This window comes from Carcharhinus amblyrhynchos, chromosome 20 (assembly GCF_965287045.1).
Source record: "Carcharhinus amblyrhynchos chromosome 20, sCarAmb.v2.hapA, whole genome shotgun sequence".
Classification (NCBI taxonomy): domain Eukaryota; kingdom Metazoa; phylum Chordata; class Chondrichthyes; order Carcharhiniformes; family Carcharhinidae; genus Carcharhinus; species Carcharhinus amblyrhynchos.
Window position 1 is genome coordinate 1628374 of NC_137343.1, and position 24052 is coordinate 1652425.

At 43.3% G+C, this 24052-nt stretch overlaps 1 protein-coding gene across 8 annotated transcripts in view; it reads left to right on the forward strand.

Moving 5' to 3' along the window:
- Nucleotides 1–24052, forward strand: part of mphosph9 (M-phase phosphoprotein 9) — a 143927-nt gene that overhangs the window by 32994 nt on the left and 86881 nt on the right. For all 8 annotated transcript variants that reach the window (XM_080207941.1, XM_080207945.1, XM_080207947.1 and 5 more), the window contains 3 exons: nt 4313–4439; nt 9059–9149; nt 20476–20588. In XM_080207941.1, the coding sequence (XP_080064067.1) occupies nt 4313–4439; nt 9059–9149; nt 20476–20588 (331 nt within the window). The remainder of the gene's footprint in view (nt 1–4312; nt 4440–9058; nt 9150–20475; nt 20589–24052) is intronic.

Genomic DNA, 24052 nt, shown 5'->3' on the forward strand with positions numbered 1-24052 from the left:
GACAACATTCGCTAACCTCCAATCTTCCGGTACTATACCAGAGGCCAACGACGACCTGAAGATCAGAGCCAGAGGCTCTGCAATCACTTCTCTTGCCTCCCAGAGAATCCTGGGGTAAATCCCATCCGGACCAGGGGACTTATCTATTTTCAGACCCTCCAGAATATCCAGCACATCCTCCTTATCAACTGTAACACTGTCAATTCTACTCCCCTGCAACCCAGTGTCCTTCTCAGCTATATCCATGTCCCCCTGCGTGAACACCGAAGAGAAATATTGGTTCAATGCCTCTCCAATCTCCTCCGGTTCCACACATAACTTCCCTCTGCTGTCTATAACTGGCCCTAATCTTGCCCTAACCAACCTTCTGTTCTTGACATACCTATAGAACGCCTTAGGATTCTCCTTAACCCTATCAGCCAAAGTCTTCTCATGTCCTCTTTTAGCCCTTCTTAGCTCACTCTTCAACTCCCTCCTAGCCAATCTAAAGTTTTCTAGTGCACTACCCGAGCCCACACGTCTCATCTGAACGTAAGCCTCCTTTTTCCTTTTAACCAACGAAACTACTTTTTTGGTGCACCACGGTTCCCTAGCCCTACCAATTCCTCCTTGCCTGACAGGGACATACCTATCACGGACTCGCAGTAGCTGCTCCTTGAAAAAACTCCACATTTCGGACGTTCCCAGTCCCTGTAATCTCCTAGTCCAACCTATGCTTCCTAATTCTCTGCTAATAGCCTCATAATTACCCTTCCCCCAGCTAAAACTACTGACCCGAGGTTCATGCCTATCCCTTTCCATCACTAAGGTGAACGTAACCGAATTGTGGTCACTATCACCAAAATGCACACCAACTTCCAAGTCTAGCACCTGGTCTGGCTCATTTCCCAGCACCAAATCCAATATAGCCTCACCTCTAGTTGGCGTATCTACATACTGAGTCAAAAAACTTTCCTGCACGCTTTGTACAAAAACTGACCCCTCTAACGAGCTAGAGCTATAACAATTCCAATCAATATTAGTAAAGTTAAAATCCCCCATAACAATTACCCTATTACTTTCACTCCTAACCAGGATCGTCTCTGCAATCCTTTCCTCAACCTCTCTAGAACTTTTAGGAGGTCTATAAAAGACTCCCAACAGGGTGACCTCTCCACTCCTATTTCTAATCTCCGCCCATACTACCTCAACAGACAAGTCCTCATCAAACTTCCTCTCTGACACTGTGATACAGTCCCTGACCAATAATGCTACCCCTACCCCCCTTCTACCTCCTTCTCTACTCCGACTAAAACATTTGAACCCCGGGACCTGCAGCAACCATTCCTGCCCCTGCTCTATCCATGTCTCTGAAATGGCCACAACATCGAAGTCCCAGGTACTGATCCACGCTGCAAGTTCATCCACTTTATTGCGAATACTCCTCGCATTAAAGTATACGCATTTCAAACCCTGCTCCACCCCACCCCTGCGATGCTGTGCATTGCAGTCCCCATCTATGCCCCCCTCACTTTCAACCCCTCTACTCAGGATCCCACCCCCCCTCCGAATCAGTTTAAACCTCCCTGCATAGCCTTAGCAAATTTACCCCCCAGGATATTGGTCCCCCTCTGATTCAGGTGTAGACCATCCCTCTTATAGAGGTCCCACCTTCCCCAGAATGAGCCCCAATTGCTCAAGTACCTGAACCCCTCCCTCCTGCACCATCCCCTCAGCCACGAGTTCAAACTTTCCCTCTCTCTATTCCTCTCTAAACTATCCCGTGGCACAGGCAAGAGTCCGGAGATAACCACTCTATCAGACTTGGCCTTTAGTTTCCACCCCAACTCCATAAACCTCTGCTTAATATCCCCTTCCCTTAACCTCCCTATGTCATGTGTCCCCACATGAACTATAACTTGGGGTTGATCTCCCTCTCCCCTAAGAGTCCTGAATACCCTTTCTGATACATCCCGGACTCCAGCCCCTGGTAGGCAACACACCAGCCCTGAGTCCCTACCTTTACTTCCAACTCTCCTATCTGTCCCCTTAACTGTGGAGTCCCCAATCACTAGGCCCAATCTTTTACAGCCCCTAACCACCTGAGCTTTCACACTAGGCTCACCCCCAGAGACCTGCTCCCTTTGGCTATCCCCAGTTGATTCCTCCTCAACTGTAGCCTTCAGGACCAAAAACCTATTTTGGAGGGGAACAGCCCCAGGGGATTGTCCCCCTGCTTGCTTCTTTCCCCTCTTCCTGGCAGTGACCCAAGACTCATTTCTAGGAGTGACTATCTCCTTATAACTCCTATCAATTTCCACCTCCGCCTCCCGAATTATGCGGAGTTCCTCTAATTCCACCTCCAGCTCCTTTACACGCTCCTCCAGAAGCTGCAATCTAACACACTTCCTACAAGTAAAATCACCTGAAACACTACTAGATTCCCTCACCACATACATCCCACAGGAGATGCAGCTTACTGCCTGAACTGCCATCCCTGAAGCAATTACCAGCAGAAAAATAAAAATAAAATAAAAAAAAACTTCCCCCACACTTATAATTAGGTTAGAGGAGGTGGGAGGGTGGGATTCTCTACCAGTGTAGAGGATCGGGTATCCTCTCTACACTAATTTATAGGGTTAGGGGCCCGAGGGAAAAAAAAACTACAACTACCAGCAAGCGTCCTAGTGACGATTTCCGGTTTCTAACTAATTTAAAAAAACTGCCGAAACTCGCGACTTTAAAACTATAAATAAAAAGTTAAACAATATAAACAGAAAAATGTACCTTTTTGCTGCCTCCTCTCACGCCCAAAAATCGCTGCCTCTCGATACTGCTCCTCAGGAACAATGAGGCCGATACACGGAGGTAGGTGCTTATAAACCTGAGGGGAAAAAAAAACTACAACTACTGGCAAGCGTCCTAGTGACGATTTCCGGTAGTTGAGTCGGTTGGTATGTGATCTCAGACTTTTGTATCTTTTTCCTGATGCAAGAAGATGGAAGAGAGAATGTCTGGGGTGCGTGGGACCCTTAATTATGCTGGCTGCTTTGTGTAGACAGAGTCAGTGGATGGGAGGCTGGTTTGCATAGTGGATTGGGCTACATTCATGACTTTTTGTAGTTTATTGCGGACTTGGGCAGAGCTGGAGCCAAACCAAGCTGTGATACAACCAGAAAGAATGCTTTCTATGATGCATCCGTAAAAGTTGGTGACAGTTGTGGCTGACATGCAAATTTCCTTAGTCTTCTGAGAAAGTAGAAACGTTGGTGGGCTTTCTTAACTATAGTGTCAGCATGGGGAGACCAGGACAAGTTGTTGGTGATCTGGACACCTGAAAACTTGAAGCTCTTGGATTAAGACAGATTATTACTTGAATCGGTGTAAATTGAGGGAGGTGGATATTCAACGAGACCTTGGAATCCTCGTGCATCAGTCGCTGAAAGTAAGCCTGCAGGTACAGCAGGCAGTGAAGAAGGCAAATGGCTTTCATAGTGAGAGGATTTGAGTATAGAGAACTGAATGTATTATCTCCAGCTGTTTTGCTGCAGTTGTATCTGGTGTTGGTGAGGCCAAATCTGGACTATTGTGTGCAGTTTTGGTGTCTTTATCTGGGTAAGGATGTCCATGCTATAGAGGGAGTGCAGCAAAGGTTTACCAGGCTGATTCCTCGGATGCATGTCTGTCATTCGAGGAGAGATTAAATTGGTTAGGATTATGTTCACTGGAGTTTAGAAGAGTGAGAGGGGATTTCATTGAAACTTACAAAATTCTAATCGTGTTAGACAGGATAGATTCAGAAAGAATGTTCTAAATGATGGATTCCAGAACTGGGGGTCATTGTTTGAGGATAAGGGGGTAAATTTTTTAGAACTGAGATGAGGAGAAATTTCTTCACCAGAGGGTGGTGAGTGTGTGGAATTCACTACCATAGAGTGTTGTTAGGCTAAAACGTTGTGTGATTTCAAGAAGAAATTAGATATAGCCCTTGGGGATCAAGGGATATGGAGGGAGGGGGAATCAGGATATTGAATTTGATGATCAGCTGTGATCAAACTGAATGGCAGAACACGCTCGAAGGGCCGAATGACCAATTCCTTTTAATTGCTTCTTGTTGCTTTTGGTTTCTGTGTTTAAAACAGAAAGCTTCACCAGCCAAACTTTCCCTTATTCTTTGCTGTGATCCTCACTGATTCTTGATGAGATTACAGAGGAAAATCCAACCCAACATATCGTAAGGTAGAAGAAAACAGAGATCCAGATTTGTAGACAGTTTAACTTCATTTTCATGGGCGTGTCCAATAGCATCAAAATAATAATCATTTTTTTAAAGGTTGACATCTTGGGCACAGAAAGTTAAACAGAAGAATCAGAAATCAAAACTTGCAAAGGCATCTGGATTGGAGAGGACACAGCCACAAGGATGTGGGCAGCCACAGGAGATTGAAACACCAGAAGATGTAAGTGTTGATGTTATTTAAACTACAATTAAAGCTACTCTTCCAGCAGTTTTCTCTGAATACTCATGAATTCTACACCTCTTCAAAGTGGAGAACTACCTCTATGGCTTTTGAAAATCTATTGTAATTTTATGCTGTTGATTTAATGTTTCTTTAACTTTTACAAATTTGCATCACATAGACCAAATCATCTTCATTGCCTCTTGTTGCTGTTTTGACCAACAATTTGGAGAGTGAGCATGGAATTTCATCATGAGTCATTGCTGCTTTGATTCAGTGTTGTACACTGCAGGTTGTAATTTAATTCAGTTAGGTGCATTAGTAAAATGATCTATCTAATGCATCACTGAAAGCCACAAAACTTGCTCTTATCCAATACAAATCTAGCTTGATGATCATGTCCTGTGCTTTACACAGATTTGCACATGGTCAAAATCCTGTAACTTCCCCCTTAACAGCCCTGTGGGTGTGCCTACACTATTTGGATGGCTATGGTTGAAGAAGGCAGCTCACTACCAGTAACTCAGGGGCAATTAGGGATGGACAATGAATGCTGGCCTAGCCAGCGAAGCCCGCATCTCATGAAATTTGTATTTAACAGAGGAAAGATATGCAGGTTAAGTGGGTTGGCCATGCTAAATGCACAAGGTTATGGGATAGGGTACAAGCAAAAGATGCTCTTTTGGAGAGTGAATGCAAACTCAGTGGGCTGAATAGTTTCTTTCTGCATGATAGGGATTCTGTGGTTCTTTGATAAAAGCTGTCAATGAACATTTAATTATTGTGCATTGTGGAGTATTGACTAGTCATGGTACTTTTTGAAGCATCGAACGCAACTGTTTATCAGTTAGTTCTGAGGAGATTTATCAATCTATCTGGAGATGTATGAAAACATGAATGAACCATGGCACTATGTTTAACTAAATAATAATCTTGTTCTAAAGTAATCCTTAGGGATGAGCAACCATTGTGTGGGATTATATTTAAAAGTGAGGTGGTTCAATCTGCACTAGGGTTTTAAATTTGAACAAAGGAAACAATGGAAGTATGAGGGACAAATTGGCTGAGGTGGATTGGGAAAATATGTTAAAAGATGGAACATAGGCAATGGATAGCCTTTAAATAATTATTACATTGTTTACAGCAAATATACATTTTTTCAAGGCACAAAAACCCACAAAAAATGTCAGTTAACTTGTCTAACAAAAAAATTAAGGATTGTACAAGGTAAAAAGAAAAGGCCTATAAAGTTGTCAGAAATGATAGTAAACCTGATTATTAGAATACAGCAAAGTAGGACCAACAGACTGTTAGAGATAGGGGGAAGAGAATATGAATGTAAAGTAACAAAATAGGCTGTAAAATCTATAAGTATGTTCTTTAAAAAAACTTTTGACTAAGATAAATATGGATCCAATACAGGCAGAGTCAGGAGAATTTATAATGGGAAACAGCAAAATGGCAGAGAAGCTAAATTATTTCTTTATGTCTGTCTTCACTGTGGAAGATACAAAAAACTCCCTGAATTAGAGATCCATGGGACTAAGGAGAATGAGGAATTGAAGAAAATCACTATTATTAAGAAGGTTGTATTGGAGAAATTAAAGGGACTGTGGGTGATTTGAGTGATCTTCTTGGCATAGTGAGCCGCAAGACAGTGTGGGAGGTGAAAAATTGGGTTCGCACCTGGTTTCTCTACTCTCACGATGATACCAGCACTGAATTGCTGGCATAATCAGCCTCTCACTTGAGAAGAACGCAAGGCTGATTCTAATGTTCATTCACTAATTTAAATATTATTAGTGAACCCAGGATGTAATCATCTGGCGCACCTGCCTTAACGGCTTAGCTAGCAGAAAGTGAAAACCCTCACTGGCGTGGATCAAGGGGGGACCTGACGTGATGGCCTCGCTGGCAGGATTAGAAGACATTGAAGCACCCCTCCTTCCCCTCCTCCTAACCCCTGGCTGATTGGAGGTGGAGAGACAGTGCCTCTTGGACAGTGCCTCTTGCACACTGGAACTGCCCACAGATGCCTAAGGGGAGGCAGTGTGTGGGGAGCTAAGCACTCTGCATCGGGGATTGCCTGGGTGAGAATCACACTTTGCCTCTTTTTTTCTAAATCATAAAATTTGATATTTTTTCTCTCACCGAAAACACTGGTCTGAAACACTTCTGTTTTCACAATTGTTCGGCACTTAGAACGTTTTTGGTAAGATTGTCCCCTGGGATCTGATATTCTACATCCTAGAGTGATGAAAAGTTTTTGAAGTTTATTTATTAGTGTCACAAGTAGGCTTACATTAACATTGCAATGACATTGCTGTGAAAAGCCCCTAGTTGCCACACTCCAGCACCTGTTCCTGTACACAGGGAGAATTTAGCATGGCCAACGCACCTAATATCATGTCTTTCGGTCTGTGGGAGGAAACCTGATCACCTGGAGGAAACCCATGCTGACACTAGGAGAATGTGCAGACTTGGCCCAGGCAGTGACCAAAGCCAGGAATTGAGCCTGGATCCCTGGTGCTCTTACGCACCAGTGCTAACCACTGTGCCATCATGCTGCCCCATAGAGATTGTGGATACATTGGTTATTGTCTTCCAGAATTCTATAGAATTTAGAATGGCTCCTACAGATTGGAAGATAGCAAAAGTCACCCTATTATTTAAGAAGCAAGGAGAGAGAAAACTGGGAACCACAGACCTGCTAACCTGACGTCAGTAGCAGGGAGAATGCTAGTACTACAAGGATCACAACTTGGGCCCCAGCTGTTCACAAAATATATCAATGATTGGGATCTGAGAACCAAATGCCCCCCTTATCTTAGGAAGGATATTATTTACAAGTTTGCAGATAACCCAAAGTTAGGTGGGAATGTGTGTTGTGAGGAAGATGCAAAACAGCTTGAAGAAGAGTTGGGCAGACTTAATGAGTGGGCAAGAAAATGGCAGATGGAATATGATGTGAAAAGCTATGAGGTTCTCCAGTGTGGTAGGAGGAATGGATGTGCGGAATAATTCTTAAATAGTGAGAGATTAGTAAGTGTAGATGTACAAAGGGGCTTGTGTGTCGTCGTCAGCTGCTGAAAGCTAACATGCAAGTTCACAAAACAATTAGGGAAGCTAAAGGTATGTTGGCCTCGATTATTGCACTTAATTACTCTTGTGATAGTGAAGTCTTGCTTCAATTTGATTTGAGTTATTATTGTCACGTGTTAGCATACAGTGAAAAGTATTGTTACTTGCGCGCTATACAGACAAAGCATACTGTTCATAGAGAAGGAAAGGAAAGAGTGCAGAATGTAGTGTTACAGCCATAGCTAGGTGTAGAGAAAGATGAACTTAATGTAACTTAATTGTACAGAAGCTTAGTTAGACTCCACCTGGAGTACCGTGTGCAGTTTGGCCCACTTGTCCCAGAAAGGATATAATTACCATTTAGGGAGTCAATGAAAGTTCACCAGACTTGTTCCCAGGATGGTGGCACTGTACCATGAAGAGAGATGGAAAAGCTGGACCTGTATTCTCTAGTGTTTCGAAGAATGAGAGGTAATCACATTGAAACCTACAAAATATTTAAAGGAGCAGACAGGGTAGATGCTACTAAGATGTTTCCCTTGGCTGGGAGTCTTGAGCTGGGGCTACCACTTAAGTCTGAGATCAGGAGAATCTTCTTATCTTCTTAATCTTATTGTGAATCTTTGGAATTCTCTGCCCCAGAGAATTGTCCAAACTCAGTCATTGAGCATGTTTAAAACAAGGATTGACAGTTAAATACCAGTGACATAAATGCCATATGGTATTTAGATATGTAAGGGATAGCAAGAGGCTTTTGCCAAGGATGGAAGTGTCAATTATAAGGGAGCACAAATTCAAGGTGAGAAGGAAAGAGTTTAAGGGAGATGTGTGGGGGAAGCTTTTCATACAGAGGGGTGGGTGCCTGGAATGTGCTGCCAGAAGAGTGGAGGAAGCAGGCACATTAACAAATTTAATAGGCATCTGGATGGGCACATGAATAGGGAGGGAATACAGGGATATAGACCGAGTAAGAGCAGAAGGTTTTTTTTTAGTTTAGTTAGGGCGTAATGATCGGCACAAGCTTGGAGGGCCGAAGGGCCTGTTCCTGTGCTGTACTTTTCTTTGCTCTTTATAAAGGGATATGGGATAGTGTGAGCAAAAAGGCACTAAAGTGGATGATCAACCGTGATTGTATTGAATATTGGAGCAATCTCAATGGCTTACCCATGTTCTTATGTTCCTGTGTTTCCAGAAATTGTGGGATCTATGTAAGGCAATTTAACCAACTTTTTGACATTTTTCATGATGTACATTTAAAGAATGCCTTCATGCATGTTATTTAGGTAATTCAAATGCACAATTAAAATGTCATCAAACTTGTCAATTCCTTATGTAACACCATCAAAAGGACTGCAGCAATTCAAGAAGGCCCCACTTGTTTGGGCAAATGTGGATGGGCAATTCATACAATCTAACCAGCAAAACGCTCAGTCTGAGAAGAAATTGAAAGAACAGTATTAAGTAATTTAAAATTACTTAATGCCATTATTTTTGTGTAAAACAAAATTTTACATTTAAATTATTTTTCTAAATTTCAGGTGAATTTGCAGTCTGCAGGCTCATCTCATAGCTGCTTCTACCTCAACAGACCTTCCACCAGTCCAAATTCCTTAGTGTCTAATGTTTCAGGTAAATAGAAATTCCAGCTTCTTTGACCCTTGAATTTAATGTCTGGTTTATTTTGTAATTAGTCATTCTATCTTTCTACATTAATTAACCTGCCCAGAATTCCATCACATCCACGATGCAGAAAAACTGTTTTCAGACCTATGCAGTGTTTCCTTATGTTTGGGAACCAAGATGTTGTACAGACAGAATGGATACCTATTTTCCCATGAAGCTCTCTCTGAATACTGCTGCACCTCTTTGTCTGTCTATTGTGTTGCTCAGAGGGGAATTAAACATAGTGTGGGATCAGACATAGTGATGTTTTTACTCAGGATGGTGCAAGTTGATGTTCAGCACACCATATAACTGTGTCATATTGAGCTTAATTTTTATTGAAAAGAGTGCATTTTTATTTGTAGGATGGCATTAAATGCAGAAAAGTCCCTCAATTTGTGAAGGTTGCCATGAAATCTTGCCAGTAATGAAATTGCAAATGAAAACCATGCTTCTGAATGGAACTGAATTATATAGTTTGCAGCCATGCAAGGGCAATATTAGTTTGGGCAGTTACTTTAAAGCAGTGGTTCCCCATCAGTGTGCCATGAAGAAACCCTCCAAGTGTGCTGTGAAAAAGAGTTCAAAATGATTACAAATTCTTGTAATTAAAACTAACCTTTGCCTTCAATTCTGTGGTTGACATCACCAAGACTTCGTCAGAGATCCTTAGTTACCAGCAACCTTGGGCACAGTTATTTGACTCTCAATACAAACAGCGCTGGACACTGTTCATTCAATGCAAGGTCTTCAATTACTTGTACACGGAGAACTCCCCTCCCTTCATTGAAATGGCTGGGAGTAGTTCTGACATTACAGAGAAATAACGCAGCAGTTATAGTCAATTACAGCAAATCAGGAACAAGAGATTTTTCACATCTTTCGTTGATATACAGATTTGCCAATTAAATCCTAACTTTTTGCCCTTTCTCATTCAATGAAAAATTGACTCCTGCTAATCCTTTATTTGCGTGGCTTATCTCCATATCTCACCTTTGGTTTTTGTTTTGGAAAAAATCTGATCTTGTTCACCCACTGGTGAAGGTCAAAAAAGCAGAATGTTATGTGGCTTAGTCTGAAGCAAGCAGGCTCCCTTGAAGGGCTGCAGCTGATAACATTCTCACAAGCTGTTACAAAGAAGGCATGATTTTTTAAAAAATCTGAGCATTTTACCTTCCACAACCTGATAATCCTCAGGCTTCGATAGGTTCCTGAGACTTCTGTCCTGCGCTTCACCTTTCTCTTTTTAAATTATAATACTGCTTTTTTCCCATGCTTCATTTCTCTACCTGAGGCAATAGTACTCAAAATAGCAATACAAAAGCAAAGTACTGAAATTTGACACAAGAAGAAAACATGTTAGAAAAACTGATAATCAGGCAGCATCTGTGTAGAGAAATGGTCAACGCTTATTTTGAAAACCATTTCAAAATATTAAATCAAGTATGTACTGGATAAATTATTTGTGAACTGTGTCAAAGTTCCCTTTATATTGTACTGTATACATTTTTTCAAGTCAATAGCCCAAATTTAGTGATAGGAGGAACTGAAGCTATCAGTACTCAGCATTATTATGATGGAAATCAGGTTTTTGGCATCCATATGTGCACAGTGAAATATACAAACTCGCTTTTCCTGATTCTCCTTCGGATTTTCCGCCTGTGTCACCATTCTATCTGATGACGAACACGGGCTAAAAATCGCCCCAAAAAGCCTTTTGCTGAAAGGCAGTTCAGCGCAAAAAGCAAGTGTGCCTCAATTTTTTTATAGTTTAGAAGTGTGTTGTGACATGTTAAAGGTTGGGAATCACTGCTGTACAGTAAATTGTAAATTATGGCTCAGTACCTGTATACAACAGACAGGGGAGTCTCTGAGCAGTACATTGGTGAAGATTTAAAATTGAATAGAGCCATTGTTGCAGCTCTGGACTCAGCAGTTCAGACATTCCTGGGTTAATTCCTTCAATCGGGCTGCTCTTCAGCTGAAACGATTCCAGTCTCTGCTCCGTCATGGTTGCCATCTCCCCAGGGAAAGAAAAGAGAGGGAGATAAGTGAACATCATTGATGCAATGGACGATGCAGTAAACAAAATACTAAGTGCAAGCAAGTGAGAACGTGAACCAGGAAGTCACGAATAGCAGAATGTTAATGTATTTACATCTGAATGCAATATTTGTATCTAAATTACAAAGCAACTTGCAGTTGACCAGTGGATACAAAAACATATATCATTCTTTGTATTTTAATAGTGTTTTTACATTTGATCTCTGGTTACTGACTCATTCCCAATTTGTCTTGACAAAATTGATCTTAATTTTGAACACTGCTGACAATATCCTGGCAATAATATTGAAATCTTGTGATCCAGAGCCTACTGCATCCTTAGCCAAGCTATCCCAATACAGCTAAAGCACTGGCATGTGGAAAATTGCCCAGGTATGTCCGGTACAGAAAAGCAGGACAAATCCAACCTGGCCAATTATTGCCCATCACTGTCGATCAAGTGGCACTTGCTTAGCAATAACCTGTTCATGACATCAGTTTAAGTTCCACCAGAGCCTCTCCGCTTCTGATCTCATTACCACCTTGATTGAAAAATGGACAGAACAGCTAAACGCCAGGGGTGAGATGAGTATGATTGCCCTTGACATCAAGGCAGTATTTGACTAAGCGTGGCATCAAAGAGTCCTAGCAAAACTAGAGATAATAGGAGTCAGGGACAAAACACTCTGCTGGTTGGAGTCATACCTAGCACAAACAAAGTTGGAGGTGGTTATTGGATGTCAGTCATCTCAGTTCCAAGATATAAATGCAAGATTTCCTCAGGGTAGTGCTCTAGGCCCCAACCATCTTCAGCCGCTTCATCAGTCACCTTCCATCATCGGGTCAGAAATTAGAATATTCGCTGATGAATGCATATTGTTTAGCACCTTTTGTAACTCCTCAGATACTGATGCAGTCCATGTCCAAATGCAGCAGGTCTTGGACAACGTTCAGGCTCTAACAAATGGCATGTAATATTCATACTACACAAGTGCCAGTCAATGACCATCTCCAACAGGAGAGAATCTAACCATTGCCCCACCCAAAGCCTGTACATCATGTACAAGACACAAGTCAGGAGTGGATGAATGCAGCTCTAATAACACTCAAAAACTATAGAATCCCTACTATGCAGGAGACCATTTGGCTCAGAGTCTGCACTTACTGTCCGAAAGAGCATCTTACAAGGCCTATCCCCACCTATTTCCCAGTAACACCGTGCATTTATCCTGTTAATCTCTCTAACCTACACATCCTGGGACACTAAGGAGCAATTTAGCATGACCAATCCACATAACCTGCACATCTTTGGAGTGTGGAGGGAAACTGAAGCACCTGATAGAAACCCATGCACACACTGGGAGAATGTGCAAACTTGTCACAGACAGTCACCTGTGAAGGTCTGTGTGGAGTTTGCACGTTCTCCCCGTGTCTGTATGGGTTTCCTCCGGGTGGTCTGGTTTCCTCGCACAGTCCGAAAGACATGCTGGTTGGGTGCATTGGCCTTGCTAAATTGCCCCTTTATGTCCTGGCATATGTAGGTTAGAGGGTCAGTGGGGTAAGTATGTGGGGTTAGGGGGAATTGGGCCTCGGTGGGATTGTTGTCGGTGTGGACTTGATGGGCTGAATGATTCACCTACTGCACAGTCTGTTTTAACTCTTATAAGATGGACAAATAATTGTGAGTGGACTTCTTGTTAGTACAGTATTTATTCACACACAATTATTAACATCTACCCAATCAATACTAAGATATCTTATGGAATACTGACATTCAAGTCCAAGACAAGATCTTGACTTAGCTTTTGTGTGACTGGCAAGTATCCAGGCAGATATTGGCCTTTATCCATGTATTGGTCTTTACGGTCCTCTTCGTAGTCTGGTCTGATACTCTGGCTCTGGTCTTTCTTCCTTCCTTTGGTGTGAACAAAGAACAAAGAAAATTACAGCACAGGAACAGGCCCTTCGGCCCTCCAAGCCTACACCGATCATGCTGCCCGACTGAACTAAAACCCCCTAACAACTAAAACCCCTATCCTTGTGGAAACCATATCCCTCCATTCCCATCCTATTCATGTACTTGTCAAGATGCCCTTTTAAAAGTCACTATCGTATCAGCTTCCACTATCACCCCTGGCAGCGAGTTCCAAGCACTTTCCACCCTTTGTATATAAAAAAAAATCTTGCCTTCTACATCTCCTTTAAACCTATGAGCCCTAGTAATTGACTCCTCCACCCTGGGGAAAAGCTTCTGCCTATTCACTCTGTCCATGCTCCTCATAATCTTGTAGACTTCCTTCAGGTCCCCTTTCAACCTCCATCGTTCTAGTGAGGACAAACCAAATTTCTCCAATCTCTCCTCGTAGCTAATGCCCTCCATACCAGGCAACATCCTGGTAAATCTTTACTGTACCCTCTCCAAAGCCTCCACATCCTTCTGATAGTGTGGCGAGCAGAATTGAACACTATATTCCAAGTGCAGCCTAACTAAAGTTCTACAAAGTTGCAGCATGACTTGCTAATTTTTAAACACAATGCCCTGGCCGATGAAGGCAAGCATGCTGTATGCCTTCTTGATTACCTTCTCCACCTGTGTTGCCACTTTCAGTGACCTGTGTATCTAGATATCCAGATCCCTCTGTCTATCAATGCTCTTAAGAGTTCTGCCACATACTGTGTATTTCCTATGTGTACTAGACTTTCCAAAATTCATTACCTTACCTTTGTCTGGATTAAACTCCATCCGCCATCTCTATGCCTAAGTTTCCAACTGATATTTATCCTGCTGCATCCTCTGATGGTCCTCATCGCTATCCGCAAATCCACCAACTTTTGTATCATCTGCAAACTTATTAATCAAACAGTTACATTTTCCTCCAAATTATTTATATATATTACAAACAGCAAAGGTCTCTGAGGAACGCCATTCAGAAACACACACTTCCACTACTACCTCTGTCTTCTATGACTGAGCCAGTTCTGTACCCACTTCGCCAGCTCTCTTCTGATCCCATGTGACTTTGCCTTGTGCAGTCTGCCATGAGGGACCTTGTCAAAGATCTTACTAAAGTTGTGTGGTAGCTCTCCTTGTGTTGGTCATTGCTAGTGATGGTCATTGTTATTGTGGTTCATTCGTTGGGGAGAGAATGAGAGATTTTTCTGGTGTGCAGCACCTTTTACACTTCGTTGGCTTCGCGCCCTTTTTGGCCATTGCCAATCAATCGATCAGGGCTTGATCATCTTGCTGCCACACCGATCTCTGGGTATGTACCCAGTGGCCATGCCTGAAAGTGCTGAAACACATAGGTCGCATACTCCCTCCTAAATAAGGGGTTATGGCACTCCTGTGTCTGGTAAACTACCCAGTCAGGGGTAAGCTTTTCACTCAGAGGGTGGTGAGTGAGTGGAATTGGCTGCTGTCGGTGGTGGTGGAGACGAACTCATTGGGGTCTTTTAAGAGACTTCTGGATGAGTACATGGGATTTAATTTGATTGAGGGTTACAGATAGGCCTGGTAGGTAGGGATATGATCGGCGCAACTCATGGGTCGAAGGATCTGTTTGTGCTGTAGTGTTTTATGTTCTAGAAGATGTCCTTTGTCCTTGAGATGGCCTATATTCTATGTATTCCAACGCCGACAGCAGCAACCTGTTTATTTCTGTCCAATTTATTTTGAGGCTGCAGCCTATCTGTTTCAGTGCTTATCCAGTTATCCCAGTGTGCTCTTGTAAACCGCCATTTTAGGTGGCCCATTTGGCCACAGTCCCTCCTTTTGATCTTGAACGTGAAGCATTATGGATCACAGACTCAGGTCCAATATTTGTCAGGAATTCCCAGTCACTCAACAGTCAAGTAAAGCTCAGGCATTGGCATGCACAGTAATAACAAACCCCTACAACACATTTAATTTCAGAAGCCACAGATAGCAAACACTCTACTGTTAACCATGAATTGCAAACAACCACTCATTCTAAAACAAAATCATTACAATAAGCCAATTACAAACAATCAAACATTCTAAACACAAATTACAATGAAATATTCACAAATCTGAGGTACATTCCGATATTAAGATTTCCAGTTATCCATTAGTGCAATTAGCACTCCAGCAGGTTTCTTATAAACGTTGATCAACTGAATTACAGGGGACCGTGATCAAGGGTGAACCCTATGTCCTGCCTCCAGGTGATCCTCTTTTTCAGCAGAAATGGACTGTGAGGATGATGAGAGATATCTGGGTGAACAAGATCAATAATACTGTCAGGTGTGACATTAGACGAACAAATGGATGTATTTGAATGTTTGAGACCCAGTTCCAAAGATTATCCCACCATGTGGTGGCCTTAATTTCTTTAATTTTCCTTTTCACCTCTTGGGTTTGCTGTATTGCTTTGCTGATGGTTGTGTGGGCTATAGTCAATTTTATCTAAACCTTGTTTAATTCCTCTGGTAGGGGTTTTAGGCTTGTGTCATAATTCTCATGGTACTCCCCTAGACTCTGTCGGAGCTCATCAGTGGCGTTTAAATCTACCCTCTCTATCTTGTGAGTATCTATTAGTTGAATGAGACCACCCTGGCTGCTGTGTCTGGTTTGATGCAGAATGTAGTGTTGGTAATGTTGCAATGTGTTGTGCCATACCAATGTTATTTCAGGGAGGTGGTAAGGCAGGAATTCCCTGCTCCCTTATAACCTACTGAGTTATGTCTGTGTCTAGGCTACAAGCTTCTACTGAGCAATATAGCTTTAAATTAAGGGGTGGTAGTTATAGGACGGATGTCAGAGGTAGGTTCTTTACCCAGAGGGTGGTGGGGGAATGGAATGCCCTGCCTGCTGCAGTTGTAGATGCGCCTAGTTTGGGGGCATTTAAGAGATCCGTGGATAGGTTTATGAATGGAAAGGGATTGGTTTAGGTTAGTGGGTCATTGCTTTTTTCTTAATTGGTCGGCGCAACATCGTGGGCCGAAGGGCCTGTTCTGCGTTGTAATGTTCTATGTTCTAATGTTCTAATTTAGATTAGTGTTTGTTCTGAAGCCATATACTGCATGCTCATTTAAATAAACTAGGGACGGGCATGCAATTATTTCATCAGTGTGCTGACATCTGTCCAGAGTAGTGCCTATGAGCCTCCCTTCTTTCTCCACTGCATGAGATAAAGTGCCATCGTACTCTATCCAGATATCATCCTCCTGGAGAGCCCCTATATTTCCTACTTAAAAAAACCCTCAGTCCAACCCGGTCATCAGTGATTATGGGGATCCTTAATACCATTCCCAGGGCTTTCCCTGGAGTCCCTTTGCAGTTGTCATTGAACCAACTGTCAACTGTCGCAGCCAGATCACTTTGGGTGTTCTTACCTGTGAATAGGTGTTCCATCTGCTCGTCACTAATCCAAGACGGAACCTGTCTAATACGTACCTGTTCTAGGTTTTCCCTTAGCTCCTCTATTATCCACTGTCCATATGCACTACATAATGTCCGGTTCTATTGTCGGTCATTATCCTCCAATTTTTCCCTAATTGGTTGATTGTCTGGGCGTGCCCTTCTAATACTGGCTGCATTCCCGGTCAGTTCCCCTTCAGCATCTTGTAGGTTGTTCTCATTAATGGAATTTAATGTCTGTTTAAACTGTCAGGTCAGAATCCTCAGTTTATTGTCGAGGTCGACTAAATCAAGAGCATTGAAGGTTGCTACCCCTGCCCCACATGTTGTGGCCATGTCATTAATGCTCTCTTGGATCTTTGCTGTCTTTCATCCGCTCCTATCTTTCTTCCTAACAGTCTGTGAGTCAGATGGAGGTATAGTCTCATGTTGGGGAGAGCACCAGTCTGGCAGTTGGGTCACCACCACAGGAATCAATTTGTGATGGATGCTGTCATATAAAGCTTTTCCTGTGTGTTTTATGTCCAATCTGTTCTGTGATCCGGGGTGGCTTCAGGACAAATAGAGTGGAATGATTTGGATTTGATTTCAGTCCCTTATTTCATACAGGGCAAAATTCCCTTCTATGAGTGCCCTGGGGCACCGCTGCCTTAGTTCCGATTCTTTTTCTGGGCTGTTAACCAGACATCCAATTTGGGGCACCCATTATTTGAAAATTCCACCAATAAGATCAGTCATGATGAAAAGGTTATGTTTATGACATATTCTAGGTACAACATGCATTAACCTTTTCCCTACTTCAATTGCATTTGCCTTCCTAATTGCTGACTGAACCTGCATGTCAATCTTGAGAGAATCTTGAACAAGGACTCCCAAGTCCCTTTGTGTTTCTGATTTCCGAACCATTTCCTCATTTAGAAAATAGTCTGTGCCTCCATTCCTCCTTCAAAAGTGCATAACTTCACATTTTCCCACATTGTATTCCATCTGCCACTTCTTTGCCTGCTCTCTTAACCTATCCAAGCCCTCCTGCTTCCTCAACACTTGTTCCTGTACATATCTTTGTATCATCTGCAAACTTAGCAACGTTGCCCTCAGTTCCTTCTTCCAAATCGTTGCTGTCTATTATGAAAAGCTGTGGTCCCAGCACTGACCCCCGAGGCACACCAGTAGTCACATAAGAACATAAGAAATAGGAGCAGGAGTAGGCCATCTAGCCCTTTGAGCCTGCCCCGCCATTCAATAAGATCGTGGCTGATCTGAAGTGTCTCAGTTCCACTTTCCTGCTTTCTCCCCATAACCCTTAATCCCCTTGCCTACCAAAAACCTATCTACCCGCATCTTAAATATATTTAGCGAGGTAGCCTCAACCACTTCAACGGGCAGAGAATTCCAGAGATTCACCACCCTTTGAGTGAAGAAGTTCCTCCTCCACTCTGTTCTAAACTGCCCCCCTCTTATCTTGAGGCTGTGCCCTCTAGTCCTGCTGTCCTTTCTGAGCGGGAAGAACCTCTCCACCTCTACCCTATCCGTCCCTTCCATTATCTTATACGTCTCAATAAGATCTCCCCTCATCCTTCTAAACTCTAACGAGTACAAGCCCAGTCTATTCAGCCTCTCCTCATAGCTCAACCCCCCTCAACTCCGGTATCAGCCTAGTGAACCTCCTCTGCACTCCCTCCAAGGCCAAAATATCCTTGCGCAAGTGTGGCGACCAAAACTGCACACAGTACTCCAGCTGTGGCTTCACCAGTGCCCTGTGCAGTTGCAGCAAGACCTCCCTACTTTTATATTCAATCCCCCTCGATGTGAAGGCCGGCATCCCATTTGCCTTCCTGACCACCTGCTGCACCTGTAGGCTGGGTTTTTGTGACTCATGCACAAGGACCCCCATGTCCCTCTGCACCGTAGCATGCTGCAGCTTTTCGCCCTGTAAGTAGTAGTCCTTCCTACTATTATTCCTACCAAAGTGGATAACCTCACACTTGCCAACATTGTATTCCATCTGCCAGGTCCTCGCCCACTCGCTTAGCCTATCTAGATCCCTCTGCAGACTTTCCACACCCTTCGCACAATTTGCTGTTCCACTTATCTTTGTGTCATCAGCAAATTTCGACACCTTACACTCGACTCCCTCCTCCAGATCATCTATATAAATGGTAAATAGCTGAGGCCCCAGCACCGATCCCTGGGGCACTCCACTAGTCACCAACTGCCAATCCGAATAGCACCCATTGACCCCCACTCTCTGCCTCCTATTTGACAGCCAATCCCCTATCCACGCTAACACCTTACCCCCAAATCCATGCCCCCTGACCTTCTGTAACAACCTTTTGTGCGGCACCTTATCAAACGCCTTCTGAAAATCGAGAAACACCACATCCACCGGTTCCCCTCTATCCACCGCACTAGACACATCCTCATAGAATTCCAATAAATTTGTCAGACACGACTTCCCCTTAACGAATCCGTGCTGCGTCTGCTCTATTAAACAATTCTTCTCAAGATGCCTCGCTATTTCTCCTTTGATGACGGATTCAAGCATTTTTCCTACAACAGACGTTAAACTAACCGGCCTATAATTCCCTGCCTTTTGCCTGCTACCTTTTTTAAACAGCGGCGTAACATTAGCCGTTTTCCAATCTTCCGGCGTTTCCCCGGAATCCAGCAAGGTTTGGAAAATAATCACCAAAGTATCCACTATCACCTCTGCCATTTCCTTCAGAACCCTTGGATGCATTCCATCCGGTCCTGGGGACTTGTCCACCATCAGTCCCTCTAGTCTGTCGAGCACTGCCTCTCTAGTAACAATGATCTCATTCAGGCCCTCCACTCCTACCATCTTTCCATCGTTAACACCCGGCAAACTGTTCGTGCCCTCCTCCGTGAAGACCGAAACAAAAAAGTTATTCAAGGCCTCAGCCATTTCCTCATCCCCCACCACTAAATCCCCCCCTCTCGTCCTCTAGGGGTCCAACATTCACCCTAGCCAACCTTCTCCTTTTTATATATTTATAAAAACTCTTACTATCCTTTTTTATATTTAGCGCTAGCCCAGATTCATAGTCTATCCTTCCTTTCTTTATCAACTTCTTTGTCATTCGTTGTTAATATTTAAACCTCTCCCAATCCTCTTCTCGCCCACTACTTTTGGCCACTCTAAACGCATCAGCTTTTAATTTAATACTCTCCTTTATCTCCTTCGTTATCCACGGCTGATTATCTCTTCTCCTACGATCCTTCTTTACCATCGGAATAAATTTCTGCTGAGCACCAAGAAAGATCTCCTTAAAGATCCTCCACTGTTCCTCAGCAGACCTACCTCCCAATCTGCGCCCCCAATCTACATTTGCCAATTCCTCTCTCATCCTATCGTACTCCCCTCTGTTCAAACAAAGGACACAGGTCTGGGATCCTACTTTCTCCTTTTCACGGGCTGCCATCCTGAAAAAGACTCCTTTCTCTCCACTCCCTGCCTTCTGCCAGTTAGCCAATCCTCTGTCTGTACTAGGATCTTACCCATAACTCCATGGGCTCTTATCTAATGCGGTACCTTGTCAAAGGTCTTTTGGAAATCTAAATAAGTCATGTCCACTGGTTCTCAAAAAGGGAATTCGGGAGAAACCTCTTCAGCCAGAGCAAAATTAAGTTATGGAACATACCACTACATAGAGTGGTTGAGGTGAATGGCATTGATGCATTTCAGGGGAAGCTGCATAAATACGAAAGAAAAGGGAATAGAAGGATATGCTGGTGAGATGAAGTAGGTTGGAAGGAAACTCATGTGGAGCATTAACACCGGCTTGAATGCCATATTTGTGTGCTGTATCTCATTATCCCTGTGTTCATATTAAGTTTGTTTTCCTTTAGGACTATCTTATTGGAGGCAGGATGAAGGGGAGCTGTACTACCGTTTACCAAAGAACAAGGAGACTGACCTTGCTGACATACTTTTTCCCACCAAAACTGTTGACAGATATCAGGTATGTAAACAAAAAAGGCTTTGTTAATCGGTCAAATATTATTCAGTTATTTGAAATGGAAGGTCTTTGTACCTCAGGAAAAGCAAGCTTATGTAAAACTGTTGATTTTCCCAGTTATGTTTTCTTTACAACTTATCTTCTTGTATGCCTTGAATCCTCACTGCATTCATTTATATTTTGAAGTGGAAATGCATCACTATGTCCAGCTTTCCAGGCATTAAATAATCAAACTAATTTTTTCCTTTTCTTCCTTGTGAGCATAAACAGTGACTGTTCTTGAATGGAATTGAAGTGGAAAAACAAAGAGTGAGCATAGGATCTGTTATATTATTGGGGCAAGGCTAATAGAAATGAGAATGGAAGTGTTGAATCAGGTATAGAGTAAAGAAAGCAGATTATACTCCATCCTGTTCTGCCATGATTATATTTTGTTGCATCTGACTTAATTATTTTCTGTGCCTGATAATTCCTGTTAATTGGGTATAATAGGTGAACGTGGTGGTGCAACTGTCACAACTTACGATTTGGATTTTTTTTTAAAGTTGCAGTAAATTGTCAGAAAAGTCATTATTGTGTCTGAGTCACAGCATTTTTATCGCAGCTCCGAGTATGACTGATCAGTCTTACATTGGAGTAGTGTTCTGGGATGGGTGTTAATGATGTAATTTCTTTTAACATTAAACTGCTTTTTTCTGTCAGCTTTGATTCTCAGCAACAACTTTACCTGAAAAAAAAAGGAACATTGAGGTGTGATGCATTTTGCTCAGTAACTCTTAGATGTAAGACTTCAGTTGTCTTCAAAAATTCCTTCTTGGGATGTGAGCTTTGTGGGCAAGGTTAGCAATTCATTACCCATCCCTAATTTCCCTTGAGAAGGCAGTGGTCACCTCCTGAACTCCATGTTACGCAGATGGACCCATTGTGCTGTTAGAAAGAGAGCTCCAGGATTTTGATCCATCACCAGTGAAGGAACAGCATCCTGACTTGGCACCATGTGTGTGACTTGGAGGGAACTTGCAGGTGGTGGTATTTCCTTGCAGTTGCTTTAGATGTTAGAGGGTTGCAAGGAAAACTCTGCAATACACTAATAGATTATACACATTGCTGCCACTGTGTTTGCCAGTGAGGGAAGGTTTGAAATGTTTAAGATGGTGAATGGCTGACAGTCAAACAGGCTGCATTATCCTGGATGCTGTTGGGGCTTTTAAGAACATAAGAAATAGGAGCAGGAGTAGGCCATCTAGCCCTTCGAGCCTGCCCCGCCATTCAATAAGATCATGGCTGATCTGAAGTGGATCAGTTCCACTTTCCGCCTCTCTCCCCATAACCCTTAATTCCCTTATCTGTCAAAAACCTACCTACCCGTGACTTAAATATATTTAGCGAGGTAGCCTCCACCAATGGGCAGAGAATCCCAGAGATTCACCACCCTTTGAGTGAAGAAGTTCCTCCTCAACTCCGATCTAAAGTGCACCCCCCACCCCCCTCCTTATCTTGAGGCTGTGCCCTCTAGTCCCGCTATCCTTTCTAAGCGGGAAGAATCTCTCTACCTCTATCCTATCCATCCCTTTCAATATCTTATAAGAACATAAGAACATAAGAAATAGGAGCAGGAGTAGGCCATCTAGCCCTTCGAGCCTGCCCCGCCATTCAATAAGATCATGGCTGATCTGTCGTGGCTCAGTTCCACTTTCCCGCGCTCTCCCCATAACCCTTAATCATCCTACTAAACTCCAACGAGTACAGACCCAGTCTATTTAGTCTCTCTTCATAGTCCAACCCCCTCATCTCCGGTATTAGCCTAGTGAACCTCCTCTGCACTCCCTCTAAGGCCAAAATATCCTTGCGCAAGTGCGGCGACCAAAACTGCACACAGTACTCCAGCTGCGGCCTCACCGGTGCCCTGTATAGTTGCAGCAAGACCTCCCTGCTTTTATATTCTATCCCCCTCGCTATAAAGGCCAAGAAAAGGAAGGTGTACAAAAGGTTCAGGGAACTAGGAGATGTTAAGGATCTTGAGGAGTATAAGGACTGTAGAAAGGAGGTTAAAAGGGAAATTAGGAGAGCCAGAAGGGATCATGAGAAGACCTTGGCGGGTAAGATTAAGGAGAATCCCAAGGCCTTCTATAAATATGTGAAAAGTAAAAGGATGAGAAGAGAAGGGATAGGACCTATAAAAGGTGAAGGGGGAAAGGTCTGTGTGGAACCAGAAGAAATGGCAGAGGTGCTTAATGAGTACTTTGCCTCAGTATTCACAGTGGAAACTGATCTGGGAGATTTTGCTACGGATTTGCAGCAGATGGAAAAGATTGAGTGTGTGGATATTAAGGAGGAGGATGTGTTAGAACTTTTGAATTCTATCAAGATAGATAAGTCGCCGGGACCAGATGGGATGTACCCCAGGATACTGTGGGAGGCGAGGGAAGTGATTGCAGAGCTCCTGGCGTCGTCAATGGAGACGGGAGAGGTTCCGGAAGATTGGAGGATTGCGGATGTAGTTCCTATTTTCAAGAAAGGGAACAGAGATAGCCCGGGACATTACCGACCGGTGAGTCTGACCTCAGTGGTTGGTAAGCTGATGGAGATGCTTCTGAGGGACAAGATTTACGAGCATTTGGAGAGGTTTGACATGATCAGAAATAGTCAGCATGGTTTTGTCAAGGGCAGGTCGTGCCTTACGAGCCTAGTTGAGTTCGTCGAAAATGTGACTGAACACATTGACGAAGGAAGTGCAGTGGACGTGGTGTACATGGACTTCAGCAAGGCGTTTGATAAGGTCCCCCATGCAAGACTTCTTGAGAAGTTGAGAGGGCATGGGATCCAAGGGGCTTTGGCCTTGTGGATCCAGAACTGGCTTGCCTGCAGAAGGCAGAGAGTGGTTGTGGATGGGTCTTTTTCTGAATGGAGGTCAGTCACCAGTGGAGTGCCCCAGGGATCTGTTCTAGGACCCTTGCTGTTTGTCATTTTCATAAATGACCTAGATGAGGAAGTGGAGGGATGGGTAAGTAAGTTCGCTGATGACACGAAGGTCGGTGGTGTTGTGGATGGTCTGGAAGGATGTCAAAAGTTGCAGCAGGACATAAATAGGATGCAGGACTGGGCGGAGAAGTGGCGGATGGACTTCAACGCGGATAAATGTGTAGTCGTCCATTTTGGCAGAACCAACGGGATGAACGAGTACACTATCAAGGGCAGGAGTCTTAGCAGTGTTGAAGAGCAGAAGGATTTTGGGGTCCGGGTCCACAGGACTCTTAAATCGGCCTCGCAGGTGGAGGAGGTGGTCAAGAAGGCGTATGGTGTACTGGCCTTCATTAATCGAGGGATTGAGTTTAGGAATCGGGAGGTAATGCTGGAACTTTATAAGACCCTTGTCAGGCCTCATTTGGAGTACTGTGCGCAGTTCTGGTCGCCTCACTATAGGAAAGATGTAGAAGCTATTGAAAGGGTACAGAGGAGATTTACAA